Raw genomic sequence first — 19,476 nt, 5'->3', positions numbered from 1 at the left:
TTTTTGAGAGGAAAAAATGCAGTGTTAAATGTATAAGGGATGTGACATACATGTACATGTATGTGAGGTAATAAGTTAGTCTCGGTATCTTTGATGATTAATTGTTCTTTTATTTTCCTTATTTCTTTGTTGTTATACAAATAGTGTGTATTAATTATATCATTGATATGCTAATTTGTAATGGTAATGTTTCATACATGTATCTTAAATCATAATGCATGTACATCTTTCCGTTTTCCGTATCTTTTGTCTATGTTTGGTATATGGACATGAGAATTTAAAATTGATATCTGATGATCTAATAGAATAGAACAAACTGTTTATTTAAAATCAAACAAACCAACAATATCAGACTAGTAACGTTTACTAGTGAATGTTGACAGTGTTGTTGCGGCAATTTTAGTTTTCTGTTTCCATCAGGATATTCCATATTTCTAAAGGTTGGTACATGTTCAGTTGCCCTTTTCTGTACATTTTCTATATTTTTGATGTCTGCTTGTTTATATGGTGACCAAACTGCTGATGTATATTCCAGATTTGGACAAACCAGTGCCAGGAATAGGTACTTGAAGATTTGTTCATCGAGAAATGTGTATGTTCTCCTGATAAGACCCATAATATTGTTGATTTTCTGTTGTATATATTTGGCAAAGTTTATGTGATCGACTATCACTCCAATGTCTTTTTTGCCCTCTGATAAATCCAGAAGAACTTTCTTTCCTTCATCATCATAAAGGGAGTTTTTGTCAAGATCTTCCCTCTTTGTATTTGCAACGCTCACTACCTTACATTTTTTAGGTGGAATTTGAGTTGCCAAGTATCTGACTATTTTTGTTACTGTTAAGTGTTTTCCTGGGCATCTCTCAAAACTTCAAAAATCAAATGTTTTAAAAGTTCGTGATCAAAATCGTTAACCCTGTAATTGCCTCAAACTCCGGTTTAAAATTTACTGAGGAAATTTATACCGTTAGCTATTTGTCCAAGACAGACACTTTTCTCAATTCAAGGGTCAAATCATTGGGATGTATTCAAACACATCTTTCTGTACAAAAGTGTATATTTATAACAAACAGCACAAATTTTGTAGTGTTCCTGTATTGTATTTTTACTGAAGAACAGAATGTAAGGACTTAGCCTTGTTGGGCTGAGCATCCATTAAAATCACATTGATTAAGTACAATGTAAGTAGAGACACACTTTAAAAAAAGATCAATTTCCAAGCGTTTTCGCCATGCAGATCAAGAAACGGCTAAAAGAGTGTCGATGTCCGGATGTGGGCCCACAAAAAAAGAAATTATCGTCAGAGATCTGGCAATAAAATAAGTTTGGTCAGGCCTTTCAAATCTGATGGGTCGGTGAATGGCAAACAAACATAATTTTTATTTAGTCCTGATTCATCAAAAAACATGGCCATTGTTATTAAAAACAAAACCAAGGGGTCAGTCACAAGTTTTTTTGCATTTATCTCTAAAACCATTAGGTTTAGCCAAATTCTTTCAATTACCAAAATGATCCTTATTATAAGGCCTACAAAAGTCTTCGTGGATCAAAGTTGTCAGAGGACTCCTTGTTAGAGTTATTGTCCTTGAAAGGTAAAAAATTACGTTTTTAGCAGTATTCAGCCAATATCTTGTAAACTATAATAGATAGAAAGAAATTTCAATTAACAAAATGATTCTAATGATTAATTCTACCAAAGTTTTCTGTGAGCCAAAATTATCGGACAACTCTTTGATAAGAAGTATTGCACTTGAAAGGCCAAATATTACCCAGGTGAGTGATTCAGGCTTCTTGGAGCCTATTTTTTTATAGGCCTGTCTTTTTAACATGTGTGAAAAAAAGATATTTATAGCATACCACTGCTCATAGTTCCATATGCCATAGATAATTTTTAAAAGTGGTAAAGAATTTGTCTTGAAGGAAGGATGTTGGCTTTTATTTTTTCCCATCACAACACAGTGCTTCTTTGTATGTATCTCTCTGTTATTTTTTGCCCTCAAGCTTTTAATGAACTTTTATAAAGTTTTTTTGTGATTACTACGACAAGTTCAATGTCTCGGACAAGTTTGAAAATCAGCACCGATCAATCATTAGAGTCCCACCACACTGTTAAAAAGATGCAAGTTATCAAATGGGGAGTGGGGATTTGAATTTAGTGAGCTTTGCTCATAGGTTTTTTAGTATTTTTTTCCAGTTATTGACTTTTCATATTTTCAGGAGATTTTATTTCATGATATGCTGTAACTCGAGAACCCCTTGTATAATAATCTTTAAAGTTTAAGCTTTACACTTATATTTGTTATGATGGCCCAACATTTGTATACATTTGTTGGAGTATTCAAGGATCCTAGATTCTAGTGGAAATCAAAAGAATGTAATCCAGGGACAAAAGCCAGACATGGAAAACAGACAGACAAACACAAAAGAACATAAAATAACCAAAATAATACATAAATTAACAAACGTAAATGAGTAACTCAGACTCCAATAAAAATTTGGAGCATGTACCAGGTGCACTGATAGGGTTAGTGTCCATTGCTTTTCTAGAAACACCTGCAGAGTTGCTCATAAAAGGTCAAGAATAGTGATAGGAGGAGGATTATGATTTACTTGTCATCCAATATTTTGGAAATGCCATGTTGATTACATCATACTATTCATTGTTTTTGGTTAAAATCCTATTTTTCTTTTTGGAGTAAAGGGACTTCTCATACTCTTATAGGTACATATTGCACTGTATTTTGTTATTTAAAGAGGAATAGAAGACATAAGGCACATGTTTCAAAAATTATTCACAAGATATATACATGCATGTAAATACACAAATACAAAATATTAAATTTTAAAGATAATATCTGACATAAATGATTATAAGTTTGAGTGCTTTGCTTCTGTTTTTGGCCATGTGTGCTATGCTACACTTGGCGTCCATTGTCGTCATATCGTTAACAATTTTTCAAAACTCTTTGCCTCTGACACTACTTGACCAATTGGAACCAAACTTGGTATGAATGTTCATTGGGGTATCCTGCGTAGAACAGTGTGGGGATTTTTTATCCGTTGAAAAACATGGCAGATGTTACTAAAAATAGAACATAGGGGTCAGACAGTAGTTTTTCACATAGATCTCCAAAACCGTCAGGTTTAGCAAAATTCTGACAGGGTAGAAGTGTCCAGCATGATGAGGTCTGTATGGTGAAATTTTCATTATAGTCTGTTAAGCCATGTTGGAGTTACTGTCTTTTTTCAACATTTTTTTTTGCTATTTTTAATATTATTTCATATAAAAATCTTCTCCTCTGACATTACTTGACCAATTGAAACCAAAATTGGTATGAATGTTCCTGCATAACTGATTTGGAGATTTTTGATCCATTGAAAAACATGGCTGCTGTTACTAAAAATAGAACATAGGGGTCAGACAGAAGTTTTTTGCATGTATCTCCGAACAAACATAAATTTAATTTAGGCCTGATACATCAAAAAACATGGCCACTGTTAAAAAAAATAAAACCAAGGGATCAGTCACAAGTTTTTAGCATTCATCTTCATTAACCAAACTATTTCAATTGCTGGAATGATCCTTATTATATGGTCTTCAAAAGTCTTCAGGGAACAAAGTTGTCAGGCGACTCTTTGTAGGAGGTATTGCCCTTGAAAAATGAAAAATGATGTTTTGTTTTTTTTTTTTTCAGTTTTCAGCCAATATCTTGAAAACTAAATTAGATAGAAAGAAACTTTCAATTGTTTCTAGTTAAATTTGTTTCTTTTGAAAGACAAACTTTAACCAGATGAGCGATTCAGGCTCCTGGGAGCCTCTTGTATCTTTGAAGTTTGGCTTGTAACTTCTAAATACATGAAGAATGGCATTTACCTTTGAAAAATCAGACACATAAATAGTAATTTTATTTCCTCATTAGTAATATTAGCTTATGAATTATGTATCAATTTGTATTATAATGTCTGCTTATTTTTAGGGTACGATGCAGCACAATGTAGTTAGTCCACAAGTTGGAGGTACTTATGTTTAGTCTGTAGTCAAACACCACCTCACAATAGAAAATAAAGACATTTGACATTCACATCTTGTCAAAATGCTTGCATAGGTTCAGATGTGCTACATATCTGTATATTGCCATCACTGAAGTGTCTTAATGTTAAGTTAAAGGTGTCACCTAGAGCTAAAATGAAACATATGATGTTCTGAAAGCTGTCTTACTGTAAGTCATAAACAGACTCATCAATTTCCCAGATTCATGTATTTTGAATACCAATATGATCATGAAAGTGAATGAGTTACAATCTTAGGCTATAATAAAAAAATTACTAGGTAGGCCATGTGAGGTATTGCTATCATTTGACAAAAATCTTCTCTGAAACCACTTGACCTGTAAAAAGTAAACTAGTTATAGAACATGTACATGTTCCTTGGCATACTCGGATGTCAAAAGAATAGGCTTGCAGCAGCGCTAAGCTTGTCGTAAAAGGCGACAAAATAGTGCTCAGAAACCTAGCTGGGGGCTAGGCGCTCTGCCCACAGAGCAACTGGGATGTGTGCCCCGGCTGGTGGAATGGGGTACCCCTGGCGTGTTACTTGCTGGGGTTGTCAGGCTATAATACGGAAAACCTGACCGCAAACAATAGTTGTGCACTGTGTTGGGAAAGGTGCCTCATTTCTTGCATGTTAAAGAACCCTGCTGTGGTATTCGATAGGAGTAGGAACCATTGCGCTCTGCCACAGGAGGCTAAATTGCTCGACCCTACCAATCCCTCCCTTCTATCTTGTGGCAATCAAAATTTGTTGACCCTATTAGCCTTGTGTCCCATCCTATTTTTCATTTTATCATCATTTCATTTTCATTTTATCATCCCATTTCACATTCATCGCCTGAATATAGCTGAAATATTGCTGCTTGGGCATTAAACCCCAATAATAAATCAATCAATCAATCCTCGGCATATTCTGCATAGAACTGATGTGGGGATTTTTGACCTGTCGAAAACATGATCTTCAGAACTGTTTGGTTAAGCAAAATTCTGACGTGGATCAAATTGTTCAGTATAATGAGATCTGTCTGGTCAAATTTTTGTGTAAATTTGTTAAGCCGTGTTGGAATAATTGCCCTCTTGACGTTCTTTTGCTCTTTTTAATGTTTTTTTTTCTTTCAAAAATCTTCCCCTCTCTCCTCTGACGTTACTTGACCAATTGGAATCAAACTTGGTTTGAATGATCCTTAGGGCATTCTGCATAGAACTGATGTTTGTGATCTGTCAAAAATGTTGCCACTGCAACTAAAACTTGAACTAAGGGTGTCAGTCAGAAGAGTTTTCTCTTTAAACTCCACATCAGTAAGGTTTTGCCAAATTTTTTTCAGTTGCCGAAATGGTCCTTATTATAAGACCTACTAAAGACTGCAGAGGATTTAAGTTGTTGGATGACTCCTTGTTAGAGTTATTACTCATGAAAGGTGAAAAATGACATATTTTTACATTTTTCAGCCAATATCTTAAAAACTCTGATAGATAGAAACTTTCAGTTGCTGAAATGATCCGTTTGATAAGGCATACAAAAGTCTGCAGTAATCGAAGTTGTTCCACGACTCCTTGTTAGAGTTATTGCTTTTGAAAGGCAAAAAAATTAACCAGGTAAGGGATTCAAGCTCCTAGGATCTCTTGTTTATTTTCAAATTGCATTTTGAAAAATATTCCAAGCCTCTAATTTCAGGAATATATTTGATGTCTTTTCCAGACCTAATTTTTGGGTTTTTGATTTATCAAAATGCCTTATGTCGCTGGTTCATAGCTGGAACTTCCCTACTATTTCAGAACACTACACAAAAATGTAGTACAAACATAATTCCTTTTATTTCATTCAATACATTACCTGTAAATATGTTTCTGGCAATTATTCAGCTCAATTATATTCTATTATTTCTGCATATAAAATTAAGATCTAGTCTTCAAATGAGCTGAAGATTTTAGGGACTACTTTTTGGATGTTTAGTAATAAATTAGCATTTAGGGAATGAAGTCCTTGCAATAATTTGACAAGAAGCATTAAAGGAGAAGACCATGTTCTTGTGCAAGTCATAAATATCGAAACTAATCTGATAAATATTCATGAAAATTAAATTGAAACAAAATAATTTCCTTTTCTTAATTAAGTATATAATTATGAAATATGAATTTCCCGCACCTATGGGCGCCACCAGGATCGGTAGGACTGTGACATCACGAGGTCGGTTTGTATAGTGAAAGTAAATAGGTAATTGATTACGATGTCTGAAGAAATTGCAAATTTGGGACTTTTCCCCTATAATTTCAACCCAAAATAAATAAAAGAGATTGAGGCACATGTAAGCAAACATCAGACATCATTGACGAACAACAGGATTTGCAGCCAGGGTATTTGTAAGGAATATCTTAGTGCTACTTTCGAAGAATGTTCGTGTTGCTGGTAAACAAACTTTCCGAACATTTCTCTTTTTTCATTATTGACATATTATTTGCGGTACTTGTATCAGTATCAAACTGACTTAGTGACGTCACCAGTCAATCAGAAGCTATCAGTAAAAATCAATAAAATCTGGCTATGATCTTCCTTCAGATAGGAGAGTTCTGCAAGATGGCTACCCACTTATATTTCAAGGATTTCGAACTTTGCATAGCCTTGAGCATTTTATAAAAGCGGATTTTGCATTAAAGGTTATTTATTTTTAGATGATTTATCATAAGAGCCTAACTTAATGCAAAGGTGGTCTTTCCCTTTAAATGTGCTTATCATGTTCCATTCAATACAATTATCAGTCAAAATCTTCATCAGTACTTTATGATTGATAAACAGGAAGTGAAAAGCAGTGATTCTAACAAAGTGAAATTGGCAGGAAAATTCAAATTGATAAAAAGTGTCTAGTTTAGAAAAACTTAACAAGTTGATCAAGGAAATTAGTGCCTTTTTGAGTATATTTACAGTGTATGATAATACACTGTTGAAATACTTTTGAATGTGATTGCACATTTACTTTTGGACAGGTTTAAAAAAAATTGTGAAAAGGTGAGATAGAACAAAATTTGTAAATGTGTGTGAACTTTGATACTGTTTAACTATCGATTACAGTTTTTTGGTAATTGATTTGATATTCAGTCTATACATATTAGAATAAAAACAGTTCTAAATAATATGGGAAATGCACATGTATGATAATAGTTTTATTTAACGTCATGTAATCTTTTAAATTTTGTCTCTGCTTTAGTTTTCACAAGAATCAAAAATCCCTAGTGCTAACAGCACTTTGATTAATAACTTCTGGTTTGAAAATGATAATTTTCCACTGCTTTCAGCTCACCAGATCAAAGGCCATGCCTTCTCTTCTGACACTACTTAACCAATAAGAACCAAACTTGGTATAAATGTTCTTCGCAGAATCATGTTAAAACTGATGTGGGATTTTTGATCTATTGAAAAACATGGCTGCTGTTACTCAAAATAGAACATAGGGGTCAGCCAGAAGTTTTTCTCATATATCTCCAAAACCCTTTAACTGTAAGGTGTAGCAAAATTCTGATGGGGTAATAGTGTTCAGCATGATGAGATCTATATCTGGTCAAATTTTCATTTTAATCTGTTAAGCCATGTTGCAGTTCTTGCCCTTTTTCAATGTTTTTTTAGCTCACCTAGCCAAAAGCCAAGTGAGCTTATGCCACTGTCTGTCGTTGTCATCGTGGACAAATTTTCAAAAATTCTTCTCTGGAACTACTAGACCGACAGTATGTAAACTTGGCATTATTGTTCTTAAGAGTATTGTACACAAAATGAGTGTTTTATGGGATTCATGATCTGTGAAAAAAACAGTCCCTGTTTCTGAAAAAAGAACATAGCAGTCAGAATGAAGGTTTTTTGTAAATATCTCAAAAACCCTTGTCTTTAGAAAAATTCTGGCTGAATAATATTGTTCAGCATCAGCAAGATGCACATATGCCGTAAATTTTTTTAAACGATTCAATAACTGATGTAGGAGTTACAGCCCCTGAAACAGTTTTTTTTTGGTCATGTTTCGTATGTGTAACTTAGGAAATCGTCTTCTCTTATACTATTGTACAGAATTCAATGAAAGTTTGCATATCCCACACAAAATGACCAATGGGATTTTTTATCAGTGAAAAAACATTGGCGCTGTTACTAAAAATAGAACATAGAACATAGGTCTCACTAACCACTTCCGGGTCAAATGGCCACCCCCTTATGTAGTACCAAAAACACACTGAACCTATACATATGCATTGTAAGTGCATTATTTGTGTGTGTTATGATTGAAAGTAGTCAAAATAAAGCTGAGAATGTGTACTTTAAAATCATATATGTAATTAACTACAAAAGTGTATGAATATTGTTTACATGTGCGAGTAATTTGCCTCCATGCTGTCAGTTAGCAGAACAGGTAAAAATGTGGATTTTCAGTATTATTTATTCAAGTAAATTTTGTGAAGAATTTCTACTATCATCGTACCATTAGCATAATGATTTTGGAAGCCTTATTTTCCAAGCTTCGCAACGGTTTGCAGCTTTAAGATGTCATTTGTCCTGGGAATTCACAGTGAGACTTTGAAAATTACTTTTTTAACATGTAAAGTAATGGAAACGTTAGAAGTGGTTAGTGAGACCTTAGGGTTCTGAAGGCTGTTTTTCCAAATAATTCAAAATTAGTTGCCTTTAGCAAAATTCTGGCGAGGGTATTATTGTTCATCATAAGACTTATTTTTGCTGAAATTTTCAAATGATTTGACAACTGATGTTGTAGTTAAAGTTCATGAAACAGCTTTTTTTGCATTTTTAGCTCACCTGGCCAAAGGCCATGTGAGGTATTGCCATCACTTGGTGTCCGTCGTTGTTAACAGTTTTTCAAAACTCTTCTCCTCTGACACTACTTGACCAGTTGGAACCAAACTTGGTATGAATGTTCCTTGGGGTCTCTTTCATAGAACTGATCTGTGGATTTTTGATCCATCGAAAAACATGGATGACGTTACTAAAAAAAGAACATAGGGATCAGACAGTAGTTTTTCCCATACGTATCTTGAAAACTGTGATAAATAGAAACTTTCAATTGCTGAAATGATCCTAATTATTGATAAGTCCTACTAAAGTCTTCTTGAGGCAGAATTGTTGGACAATACCTTGTTAAATTTATTGAGCAATTCACGCTCCTTGGAGCGTTTTGTTCTCATATATCTCCAAAACCTTGAGATTTAGCCAAATTCTGACATGGGGTAAAATTGTTCAGCATGATGAGATCTACTTGATGTCAAATTTTTGTTTTAATCCATTAAGCCTTGACCTTTTTGAGGTTTTTTTGCTATTTTTAATGTTATTTCTTTCAAAAATCTTCTCTTCTGACACTATTTGACCAATTGGAACCAAAGTTGGTATAAGTGTTTCTTGGGTATGCTGCATAGAACTCATGTGGGGATTTTTTGTTGAAAAACATGGATGCTGTTACTAAAAATAGAACATGAGGGTAAGACAGAAGTCGTTCACATATATCTCTAAAACCTTTAGGTTTAGCCAAATACTGTCATGGGTAAAAGTGTTCAGCATGATGAGATCAATCTGTGGTGAAATTTCGTTTAATCTGTTAATGTCTCACTTACCTCTTCTAACGTTTCCAATACTTTACATTTTAAACAAGTAATTTTCGATGTTTCACTGTGAATTCCCAGGACAAATGACACCTTAAAGTTGCATACCATTACATAGCTTCAAAAATAAGGCTTTCAAAATCTTACTCTAATGGTACGATATCTGTAGAAATTCTTCACAAAATTTACTTGAACAAGAAATACTGAAAATCCACATTTTTACCTTTTCTGCTAACTGACAGCATGGAGGCAAATTACTCACACATGTAGACAATATTCATACACTTTTGTAGCAATTTACATATATGATTTTAAATTACACATTCTCAGCTTTATTTTGACTACTTTTAATCAGAATACACACAAATAATGCACTTACAATGCATAGGTCTAGGGTCAGTGTGTTTTTGGTACTACATAGGGGGTGGCCATTTGACCCAAAAGTGGTTAGTGAGACCTGAGCCATGTTAGATTTATTGACCTTTATGGGCGTTTTTTTTTTTTTTTTTTTGTTGCTATTTTTAAAAATCTTTTCTGACACTACTTGACCAATTTGAACCAAACATGGTATGAATGTTCCTTGGGGTATCCTGCATAGAACTGATGTGGGGATTTTTTATCTGTCCATTAAGGTTTGGCCAAATTGTTTCAATTGCTGAAATGATTCTCATTATAAGGCCTAGAAAAGTCTCCAAGAGATCATAGTTGTCAGACAACTTGTAAGAGTTATTGCCCTTGAAAGGTGAAAAAAGAAGTGTTTTCAGGCAATATTTTGGAACTTTCAGTTGCTGAAATGATAGTTATGATAAGTACAACCAAAATCTTCTTGAGTCAAAATTGTTGGACAACTCCTTGTTAAATTTATTTCACTTGAAAGGCAAAATTTTACCAGGTGAGGAATTCAGGCTCCTGGGAGCCTCTTGTTCTTATTTACAATTTCAAAAATCTTCTCAAAAAACCATTCTACAGAATGAAAGTTTGCATGATTGTTTCTAGGGTACCCTATTTAAAATAACTGTTGGGATTTTGGATCCATGAAAAAAAACATGGCCTTTACCGAAAATAGAACATAGGGGGTCAGAAGGCAGTTTTTTGCAAATAACTCAAAAACCGTATCTTAAGCAAAATTCTGGCAGTGGGAAACATTGTTAAGCATCATAAGGCTGACCAATGCTAAAATTTCAAAACCATTCATAGACTGATGTAGGAGTTGAGGCCCATGAAACATTCTATTTTTTAACCGTAGGTGAAAGAAACATGTTCCAGAAGTTCATCTCTGTTTGACGACTACAATAATACAATTCACATGACAATGTTTTGTTTGTTTGTTGGGGTTTAACATCCGAGCAGCAATATTTCAGCTATATTCAGACGATGAACATGAAATTTATGATAAAATGAACATGAAATGAAAAAGGGATGGTACACAAGGACAATGGGGTCGACAAATTTTGATTGCCACTGGAAATAGTGAGAGGTGGGTAGGGTCGGGCAATTTAGCCTCCTGTGGCGGAGCCCTATGGTTCCTACTCCGAGAGAATACCACAGTAGGGTTCTTTAACGTGCAAGGAACGTGGCATCTTTATCAACACGGTGCACCACAATGGTTTGCGGTCAGGTTTTCCGTATTATAGCCTGACAACCCCAGCATGTAACACGCCAGGGGTACCCCATTCCACCACCTGGGGCACACATCCCAGTTGCTCTGTGGGCAGAGCGCCCTAGCCCCCGGCTAGGGTTCTGAGCACTATTTAGTCGCCTTTTACGACAAGCTTAGCGCTGCTGCAGGCCTGTTCTTTTAACACCCGGACCTGCACGGGGAGACAGTTTTTTTTTTAAATTAATTCAAAAACTGTTGCCTTTAAAGTAAAATTCTAGTTCAGGTCATTAAAATGCTTTTAAAAGCATTTCTTGGATTGGACAATTCAGTTGGTTTTATCTTAGGCTGTCCCATTCCTCAAGTTTTTTACCTGTCAAAAACAATGTCCACCATTACTCAAAATAGAACAAAGGGGTCACGCAGAAATTTTTCGCATATGTATCCAAAACTGTTATGTTTAGCATGATCAGATCTATATTTTGTCAAATTTTCATTTTAATCTGTTATGCCATATTGGAGTTATTTTCCTATTTCAATGTTTTTTGCTCATTTTAATGTTTATTTGTTCAAAAATCGTCTCCTCTGACATTACTTGACCAATTTGAACCAAATTTCGTTTGAACTTTCCTTGGGGTATTCTGCATAGAACTGTTATGGGAATTTTTTTCTGTAGAAAAGCATGGCAGCTGTTATTAAAAATAGAACATAAGTGTCAGACAGAAGTTTTTTTGCTTATATCTCCAGAACCATTAGGTTTAGCTATATTCTTAATGGTGAAAGTGTCCAGCATGATGAAATCTTTCTGTGGTCAAATTTTTGTTTTAGTCTATTGAAGTTTTTGTCCTTTTTCATCATTTTTTGCTCTTTTTAATGTCATTTCTTTCGGGTTTTTCTGCATAGAACTGATATGGTGATTTTTGATCCATTGAAATAAACATGGCCGTGGTTACTGAAAGAAGGGGTCAGATGTTTTTTCTCTTACTTCTCCAAAACTGCCAGGTTAAGCCATATTCTTTCAAGTTTAAATGGTCTTTATTATAAAGCCTACAATAATCTGTAAGGGATCAAATTTGTCAGTTTACTCCTTGTTAGAGTTAATGCCATTGAAAGACAAAAAAAACTATATCTTGAAAACTATAATAGATAGGAAGAAACTTTCAGTTGATGAAATGATCCTTATAATAAGTCTTACCAAAGTCTTTACTGAGTCAGAATTGTCATACAACGCCTTGTAAGAGTTATTGCTTTGAGAGGCAAAATTGACCCAGGTGAGCGATTCTAGCTCCGGGGAGCTTCTTTTTCTTGTTGAAATGGTTCCAATTTGATGAAACTATATAGATGAAGCAGTAGATAATATGCATGTATACTTTGATAGAGCTGTTATAAATACATTTTTGCTAGTAAAAGCACACATAGATGGTGATAACAATTACACTAGTTTTTCAGCGCGCAAGACAGTTAAAAAAGTACTGAACGAAAAGTAAAAAATAAAATTCATCCCCTTTACCAAATTTTCAGAGAGTTGGATAAGAATTTAATATAAATGAATGGATTGAATTTAAATTTGGTGTTTGTTTCCATATAGATGAGGCATATGTTGTAGGTCATCAATATGATTTTCTTATTTCCTTGCCATTTTTCACTATATGAAGTGATAAGAGAATTTTTGTCACAAAAATTTCAGCTCTCAATGAGTGGATTGAATTTAGGTTTGGTGTTTGACTCCATATAGATGAGGCATATGATGTAAGCAATTTTTGTCGCTCTCTGTTATCAACTTTCTGTTTTGTGGGACTCTGCCATTTTTTCACTATATGACAAATAATTCTAATAGAGAATAGTTGCAAAAATTTCGTCGCAAACATCTCCGTTTCCAACGGATGGATCAGTTTCAATTTGGTGTGTGGCTTCATGTAGATAAGCCATCTATTTGTTAGTGATTTTTGTTGCTCTCCAAAATCAATTTCTTGTAAGAGTGGGGGTATGCATAGCATGACAACGCGTTCAACTTCAAGTTTGAGAACTAAAATTGCTGTTCAACACATCAGGTTTTAAAAGAGAGTGGTTTCCAGTATTTTAATTGGAGTATTTAGTTTTAGTTAGATGAATTATATTACTGTTGAAGCTTCAGTTTATTTAGATAATTTTTTATAGAGTTAAGACATAGGTGCATCTATCTTCAATACTCTGAGCATCTTGTTATTATAAGGACAATATTAGAGAATCTCATCATCATAAACAGATGTAAGGTGAGCCATTTAGGCACTTGATATGTAATATTTGATGAGTAAGGAAATGTAAATTATACATAAAAAAATATATAAGGCACTTACTGGAATGCAAACTTCTTCAAAATGTAGTACTTTCCAATTTAATGGCTAGTGTATTAGTATTAGACGTATCATTCTTGGAAACGACACTGATGCTAAAGCACTAAAAGTTAAACTTGAATCTACAGAACAAAACATACCAATATTTATATATTTAATACATAGGACCAAACATAAACCATAGATATTACAAACACAGAGCTAAAAAAACCTTTTACAATGATATTACATAGATACATTCAGTATTTATGCTGTTGGTGCGTGACTTGTAAGACTGATAAAGGATGTGAAAAACACCATTATCATCACGCCTGCATATAGTTAAAGCACAGTACATTTAGATGTGTATAGCATTGCAATTTAATTATGATTTCTTTTTTTCATTACAGAAGTTTACCAGTTGCAGTTTTAAACGCAATTTTAACCTGTGACTAAATCTGACCCTGTTAAAAAGTGCAATGTTTCTTAACCAACCAATGGAAAAAGTGCTATATTCAGGGGGAGACAATCTTTCTGACTGTGATACTTGGGTTATGTCCCTTCTTCATGTGATTTACCTGTGATCTTGTGCTACCTTGTTACAGCTGATAATGTGCGAATGATTTGTATGAAATAAATGAAGTGTATGTGGAGTGTCTATGGATGGGAAAACAATATTTTAAAAACTGTTTTTGTCAAGATTTTAAAGAGATGCATTATAGTATTTATTATCTTTATGTGTACCTTAACATCTATTCTGTACTGCTTGTCTATCTTTTCTTTTCACATTAAATATACTTTTTAACTTATACTCAAGAAACCTGAAATCACATCTAATAAAATATATACTTGTACTGATCTGTATGAAATTCATTCACAGATAAATCCCTTAAAAACTTTTTTTCAATGAGTAAATAAGGGATGATATTTCAAATAATCTGAGTATATATTGTTTTGGGAGGGCTTTTGACACTTGTTAAGATACTTTATTAAAAAATTTATTGTGTTGACTTAAGTTTTTTTTGTAGAATACAGTGGCAAATCCAGAAATCATTTCTTTTGGATGATAAAATCACTTTATGGAAGCTTCAGAACTTGTTCTGCATGATCTGATTAATGGAACTATTTGAAACTTAAAGCTCCTTAATGAGCCAAAATGTTGAAAACCTTGTAAATTTTTGCACAAAAGTACATGTAAATATGTGCATGTATTACTCTATATAGAAAATGAGGATGGTACAACAGCGTTTTTAGCTTTGGATTTAAATTACACAAATTTGGTACATGTATCATTAATTCATGCTGTTTTTCCATAAGATTTTGGCTGGTTCTATGAATTTTTATACTACATGTGTACCACAGAAAATTTAATGTATAATGTTATGGTGTCATAGTTGTCAGTAAAGGAAAGAGTTGGTATTATTGTTTGGATTAATGTCCTCAATTTCCCCTCCCCCCACAAAAAACAAAACAAAATACAAAAACAAAAACAAAAACAACCCAAAGATTTTACTGTTTTGGGACAATGGCTTGAGTATAAGTTGATGGTTTTCTATGAAATTGTACAATATCCCAAACCCAAAAGGGAAGGTTAGGATCTATTTCAGAGATTATCCTCCTATGGACCATCTAATGAATTCTGGACAATATCAAAGGGGTTAATTCAAAACAGGCAATGGCATTGTTCAGGCAATGATTGGTAAGAAATATTTTAAGTATTCCCTCATCTTGACAAAATTCATTATTTTGTTATTGCAATTTATAGTTTGAGCACTGGACAAAATAATGAATAAACTAACAGAATTACCCATATCCAATGCTGGATAGGGCTGTTTAGGTGGGAAGGTTATAATGAGTTTGCTAAAGAGCATCCTATAATTAATTCTAAATGATGTAATATATTTACTGTATATTATCCTGTTGTTCCAAGTCCCTATGCACCATTGATATACTTATCTTTTTTGAAAAAGGAGTTGGAACTGAGATCTTTTCTCACCATTACCAAGCACAAGGGTTGATTAGCTATGATTTCTTGTAATTTTAAATATAGAGGTAATCTTGTAAAACAAGCTCAATGTCATGGTCAATGGGGGCATAAATTTGTGATTTCTGTATGTTTGTACAATAACTTGACTTTAAATGAATGAATTGACTTAAAACTGTATCAAGTGTCATACCACAAAAAGAAGGCTGGAACTGATTACGGAAGTGTATTGTTCAGGAATAATGGACCTCTTGGATTCTGGTCAAATTCTTATAGTGTGTCCATACTTAAGTCCCAGTGATATGGGGTTCAACCTCTGCAGTTGTATCTTGCTGTGCCTTGCAATGCATTTTATTTTATTTATTGTTAAGTTATTCTTTGTCAAAGAAGATGTACTCACAATCCAAAAGTCCTACTGTAATCAGTGAACAATATCGAAATGGTCAATTGAATGAAATTGAATTGATCTGTATGCAAGTTTAATACAAGGTTTCTTATCACAAAAGGAAGGTTTGGATAGATTTTTTAAATTAAAACCCTAAGTTTAGGAATTGGGATCCAAAAGTAGCTGTTTTTATGAAAATTTACTTACAGATTACTGAAGTGTTGACCAATTTTAATAGGGTTGAATATCCCACTTACATATTACTCTGGAAATAATCTGGCAAAGAAACTATTATGTATTTGTTGTTAATTTTCCAAGTTGTAAAGCTGAGAAGTAAAACTGGAATGACATGATTTGTCTACATGCACAGTTATATTTGTTGAGGAAGTATTGTCCATTTAAATTACGATTTTATGATTTTTAATTTTTTTATTATTAGTTGTTAGGTCTATTGTCACATTCATTTTGTGTCAGAAACCTATGCTGTGTTAATTATGATCAGAATCCAAATTCAGTGGTGTGTGAAGATTATCCATCCCACAAGCCCCAACTATCTAGGATTCAACGTTTATGGTCAAGCTATACTGTCGAGAACTTTTTGTTGTAAATGATATTATTTTCTAAATGAGCATAATTGTATAAATCATTTACTTCAAAATCTATGAGAAAAACCCAGAAAAGGCTTGTAAGTATACACTTTACTCAATAACTTGTTAATATGTTTGTTTTTGTTATGTTTAGAATATACATCATGTATTTTTGATGGTGCAGATAAAAGAATATGGCTGTTCTTGCTAGAAATAAAAATTGGGACAGAACAGCAGTTTGTTGCAGTTAGCAAACAAACTATGGAAATTATAAAAAAAAAAAAATCTTGACATGGGTTCTAATTGTTCAGGATTGCAAAATCTATGGAATTCAGTCAGTGTCAGAAAATTATACTTTGTCAAATATTTGATCACAATCCATATTTGTCCTGTTCAGAATTCAACAGTCCTATCAACCTGTCTACTTGGTGCAATTCATTATATCATTAATAAAATGTACAAAAACATCTTGAATAATTATATTGTTGTGGAAACAGCAGTCATAAGATAATTGAAAAAATAACAATGTTCTAGTTAACATGTTTTCTGTGGGGCACTAATGTCACAAAGCCTTTTATTTATCATTATAATTTGGTCATTTATTGTGTAGACATTATTAAGATGCAGTATGTGTATGATTGAGCTCTAACACTGTTTGTATTTTAAAAGGTCTGTATTAGTTTATATTATAAGACTTTAAAACCTTACTTTTTTGTTTATGATTGCCATAGCAACATAAGATGAACTTGTAGATGATGACTGGTCATGAACAAAACAAGGGTCCATGTGAGCTTTTTTCAATACATTTACAATGTTTGATGAAAACAAAACTTGGCATTGCTGTTTTATGGGGCTAATTTAAACTACAAGTATCCACTTTTAGTTCTTGTTGGGGTAAAAGGAAACCTACTCTAGCCCAATTTTAACAGACAGCATGCAGCCTTTAAATATTTCAATAGTGCAAGCCTCCAGCTGCTATCTGGACAAAATGGCCCATGCATGTGAACTTTTGACAAATATTGTTTTTGTTATCATTTAGCCCCTGAAACAATTGTCTAAACCCCACCAATTTCTTTTTCATGAACGACCAAGGGTGTGTTGTATAAACTTTGTATTAATATACCCCATGCATAGTTGTGTAGGGTTTAATGTTCTTGTCATTGCTATTTGTACGTCAGTGCTCCTTTTTAGCTCGCCTGGCCGAAGGCCATATGAGCTATTGCCATCACTTGTCCGTCGTCGTCGTAAACAATTTTTCAAAACTCTTCTCATCTAACACTTGACCAATTGGAACCAAATTGTACGAATGCTCCTAGGGGTATCCTTCATAGAACTGATGTGGGGATTTTTGATCCATCGAAAAATATGTTAATGTTATTTCTTTAAATCTTCTCCTCTGACACTACTGAACCAATTGAAACGAAATTTGGTATGAATGTTCCTAGGGTATCCAGCATGGAACTGATGTGGGAAATTTTGATCTGTCGAAAAACATGGCCACCGTTACTAAAATAGAACATAGGAGTAAGACAGTAGTTTTCGCATATATCTCTTAAAATGTTAGATTTAGCCAGATTCTTTCAATAGTTGAAATGATTCTAATTATTAGGACAAAAAAAAAGCTTTATGGATAAAAGTTGTCAGACGACACCTTGTAAGAGTTATTGCCCTTGAAAGGGGAAAACGACGTTTTTTTTTTTTTTTTTCAGCCAATATCTTGAAAACTATGATAGAAAGAAACTTTCAATTGCTAAAATGATCCTTATGATAAGTCCTAACATAGTCCTTTTGAGTCAAAATTGCTGGACAATTTCTTGTTAAATTTATTGCCCCTGAAAGGCAAAATTCAACAAGGTGAGCGATTGAGGCTCTTGTTTTTTTATTTTTTTATTTTGCTATTATTCGTGTTATTACCATAAAAAATATTCTCTTGACACTTCCGGACCAATTAGAACTAAATTTGGTATGAATGGTCCTTGGGGTATCCAGCATAGATCTGACATGGGGATTTTTGATTTGTGGAAAAACATTGCTGCCGTTACTAAAAATAGAAAAAAGGCGTCAGATAGTAGATTTTCGCATGTTATATCCCCAAAACCGTTAGGTTTAGCAAAACTCTTTCAGTTGCTGAAATGATTCTTATTATGAAGCTCAGAAAAGTCTACCGGGGACAAAATATGTCGGACGACTCCATGTAAGAGCTATTTCCCAGTTTTTAGTGGAGTCCGAGTTGCTCATTTGTTTTTGTTACTTTGTATGTACGATTTTAGTTACTTTATGTTCTTTGTTGTGTATGTCTGTTTTCCATGTCTGGTCTTTGTCCCTGGATTACATTCTTTTGATTACCGCTATAATCTTGGTTCCCTTGGTTACGCTTTAATTGGCGTCCGTCGTTGTCGTCGTCGTTAACATTTTTTCAAAACTCTTCTCCTCTGACACTACTTGACTAATTGGACCCAAACTTGGTATGAATGTTCCTTAGGGTATCCTGCATAAGACTGGTGTGGGGATTTTAAATCTGTCAAAAAACATGGCCGCTGTTACTAAAAATAGAACATAGGGGTCAGACACTAGTTTTTCGCATATATCTCAAAACCTGTTAGGTTTAGCCAAACTAACAAAATGACCGTTTGGATTGTTGATTCATGAAAAAACATGGCCGCCGTTATTAAAAATAGAACATAGGGTTCAGATGGAATTTTTGTTTGCAAATAACTCAAAAACGGTTGCCTTTAGAATTTCTGGCTGGCTATTATTGTTCAGCATCATGAGACGGACCTATGCCAAAATTTTCAAAACCATTCATTGACTAATGTAGAAGTTATGACCCCTGAAACAGTTTTTTTTTTGTTTGTTTTTTTTTTTTCACATGTACAACTTTGAAAATTTTCTCTAAAACCATGTAAGATCATTGAATGAAAATAAGCATAATATTTCTTTAGTGTATTGTGCTCAAAATGACTGTTGTGATTTTT

The 19,476-nt window shown here is 33.6% G+C and overlaps 1 protein-coding gene across 5 annotated transcripts in view; it reads left to right on the top strand.

The window, feature by feature from the left end:
- Nucleotides 1–17,208, top strand: part of LOC148623301 (WD repeat-containing protein 20-like) — a 34,861-nt gene extending 17,653 nt beyond the window's left edge. For 4 of the 5 annotated variants that reach the window (XR_015919410.1, XR_015919411.1, XM_088565058.1 and 1 more), the window contains 2 exons: nucleotides 3,978–4,017; nucleotides 13,956–17,208. Coding sequence is in view for 3 of the 5 variants with exons in the window: in XM_088565058.1 (XP_088421184.1) it covers nucleotides 3,978–4,017; nucleotides 13,956–13,978 (63 nt within the window). In the remaining 2 variants the exon portion in view is untranslated. The remainder of the gene's footprint in view (nucleotides 1–3,977; nucleotides 4,018–13,955) is intronic. The other variant, XM_088565059.1, reaches the window with a different exon arrangement.
- Nucleotides 17,209–19,476: the final 2,268 nt, after the last annotated feature.

The sequence above is a fragment of the Perna viridis genome, chromosome 2 (genome assembly GCF_037379345.1).
Source record: "Perna viridis isolate PV_CMFRI_1.1 ecotype Kerala chromosome 2, ASM3737934v1, whole genome shotgun sequence".
NCBI lineage: Eukaryota > Metazoa > Mollusca > Bivalvia > Mytilida > Mytilidae > Perna > Perna viridis.
The sequence above is the reverse complement of the archived record's forward strand: the minus strand, read 5'-3'. Positions and strand labels throughout refer to the sequence as shown.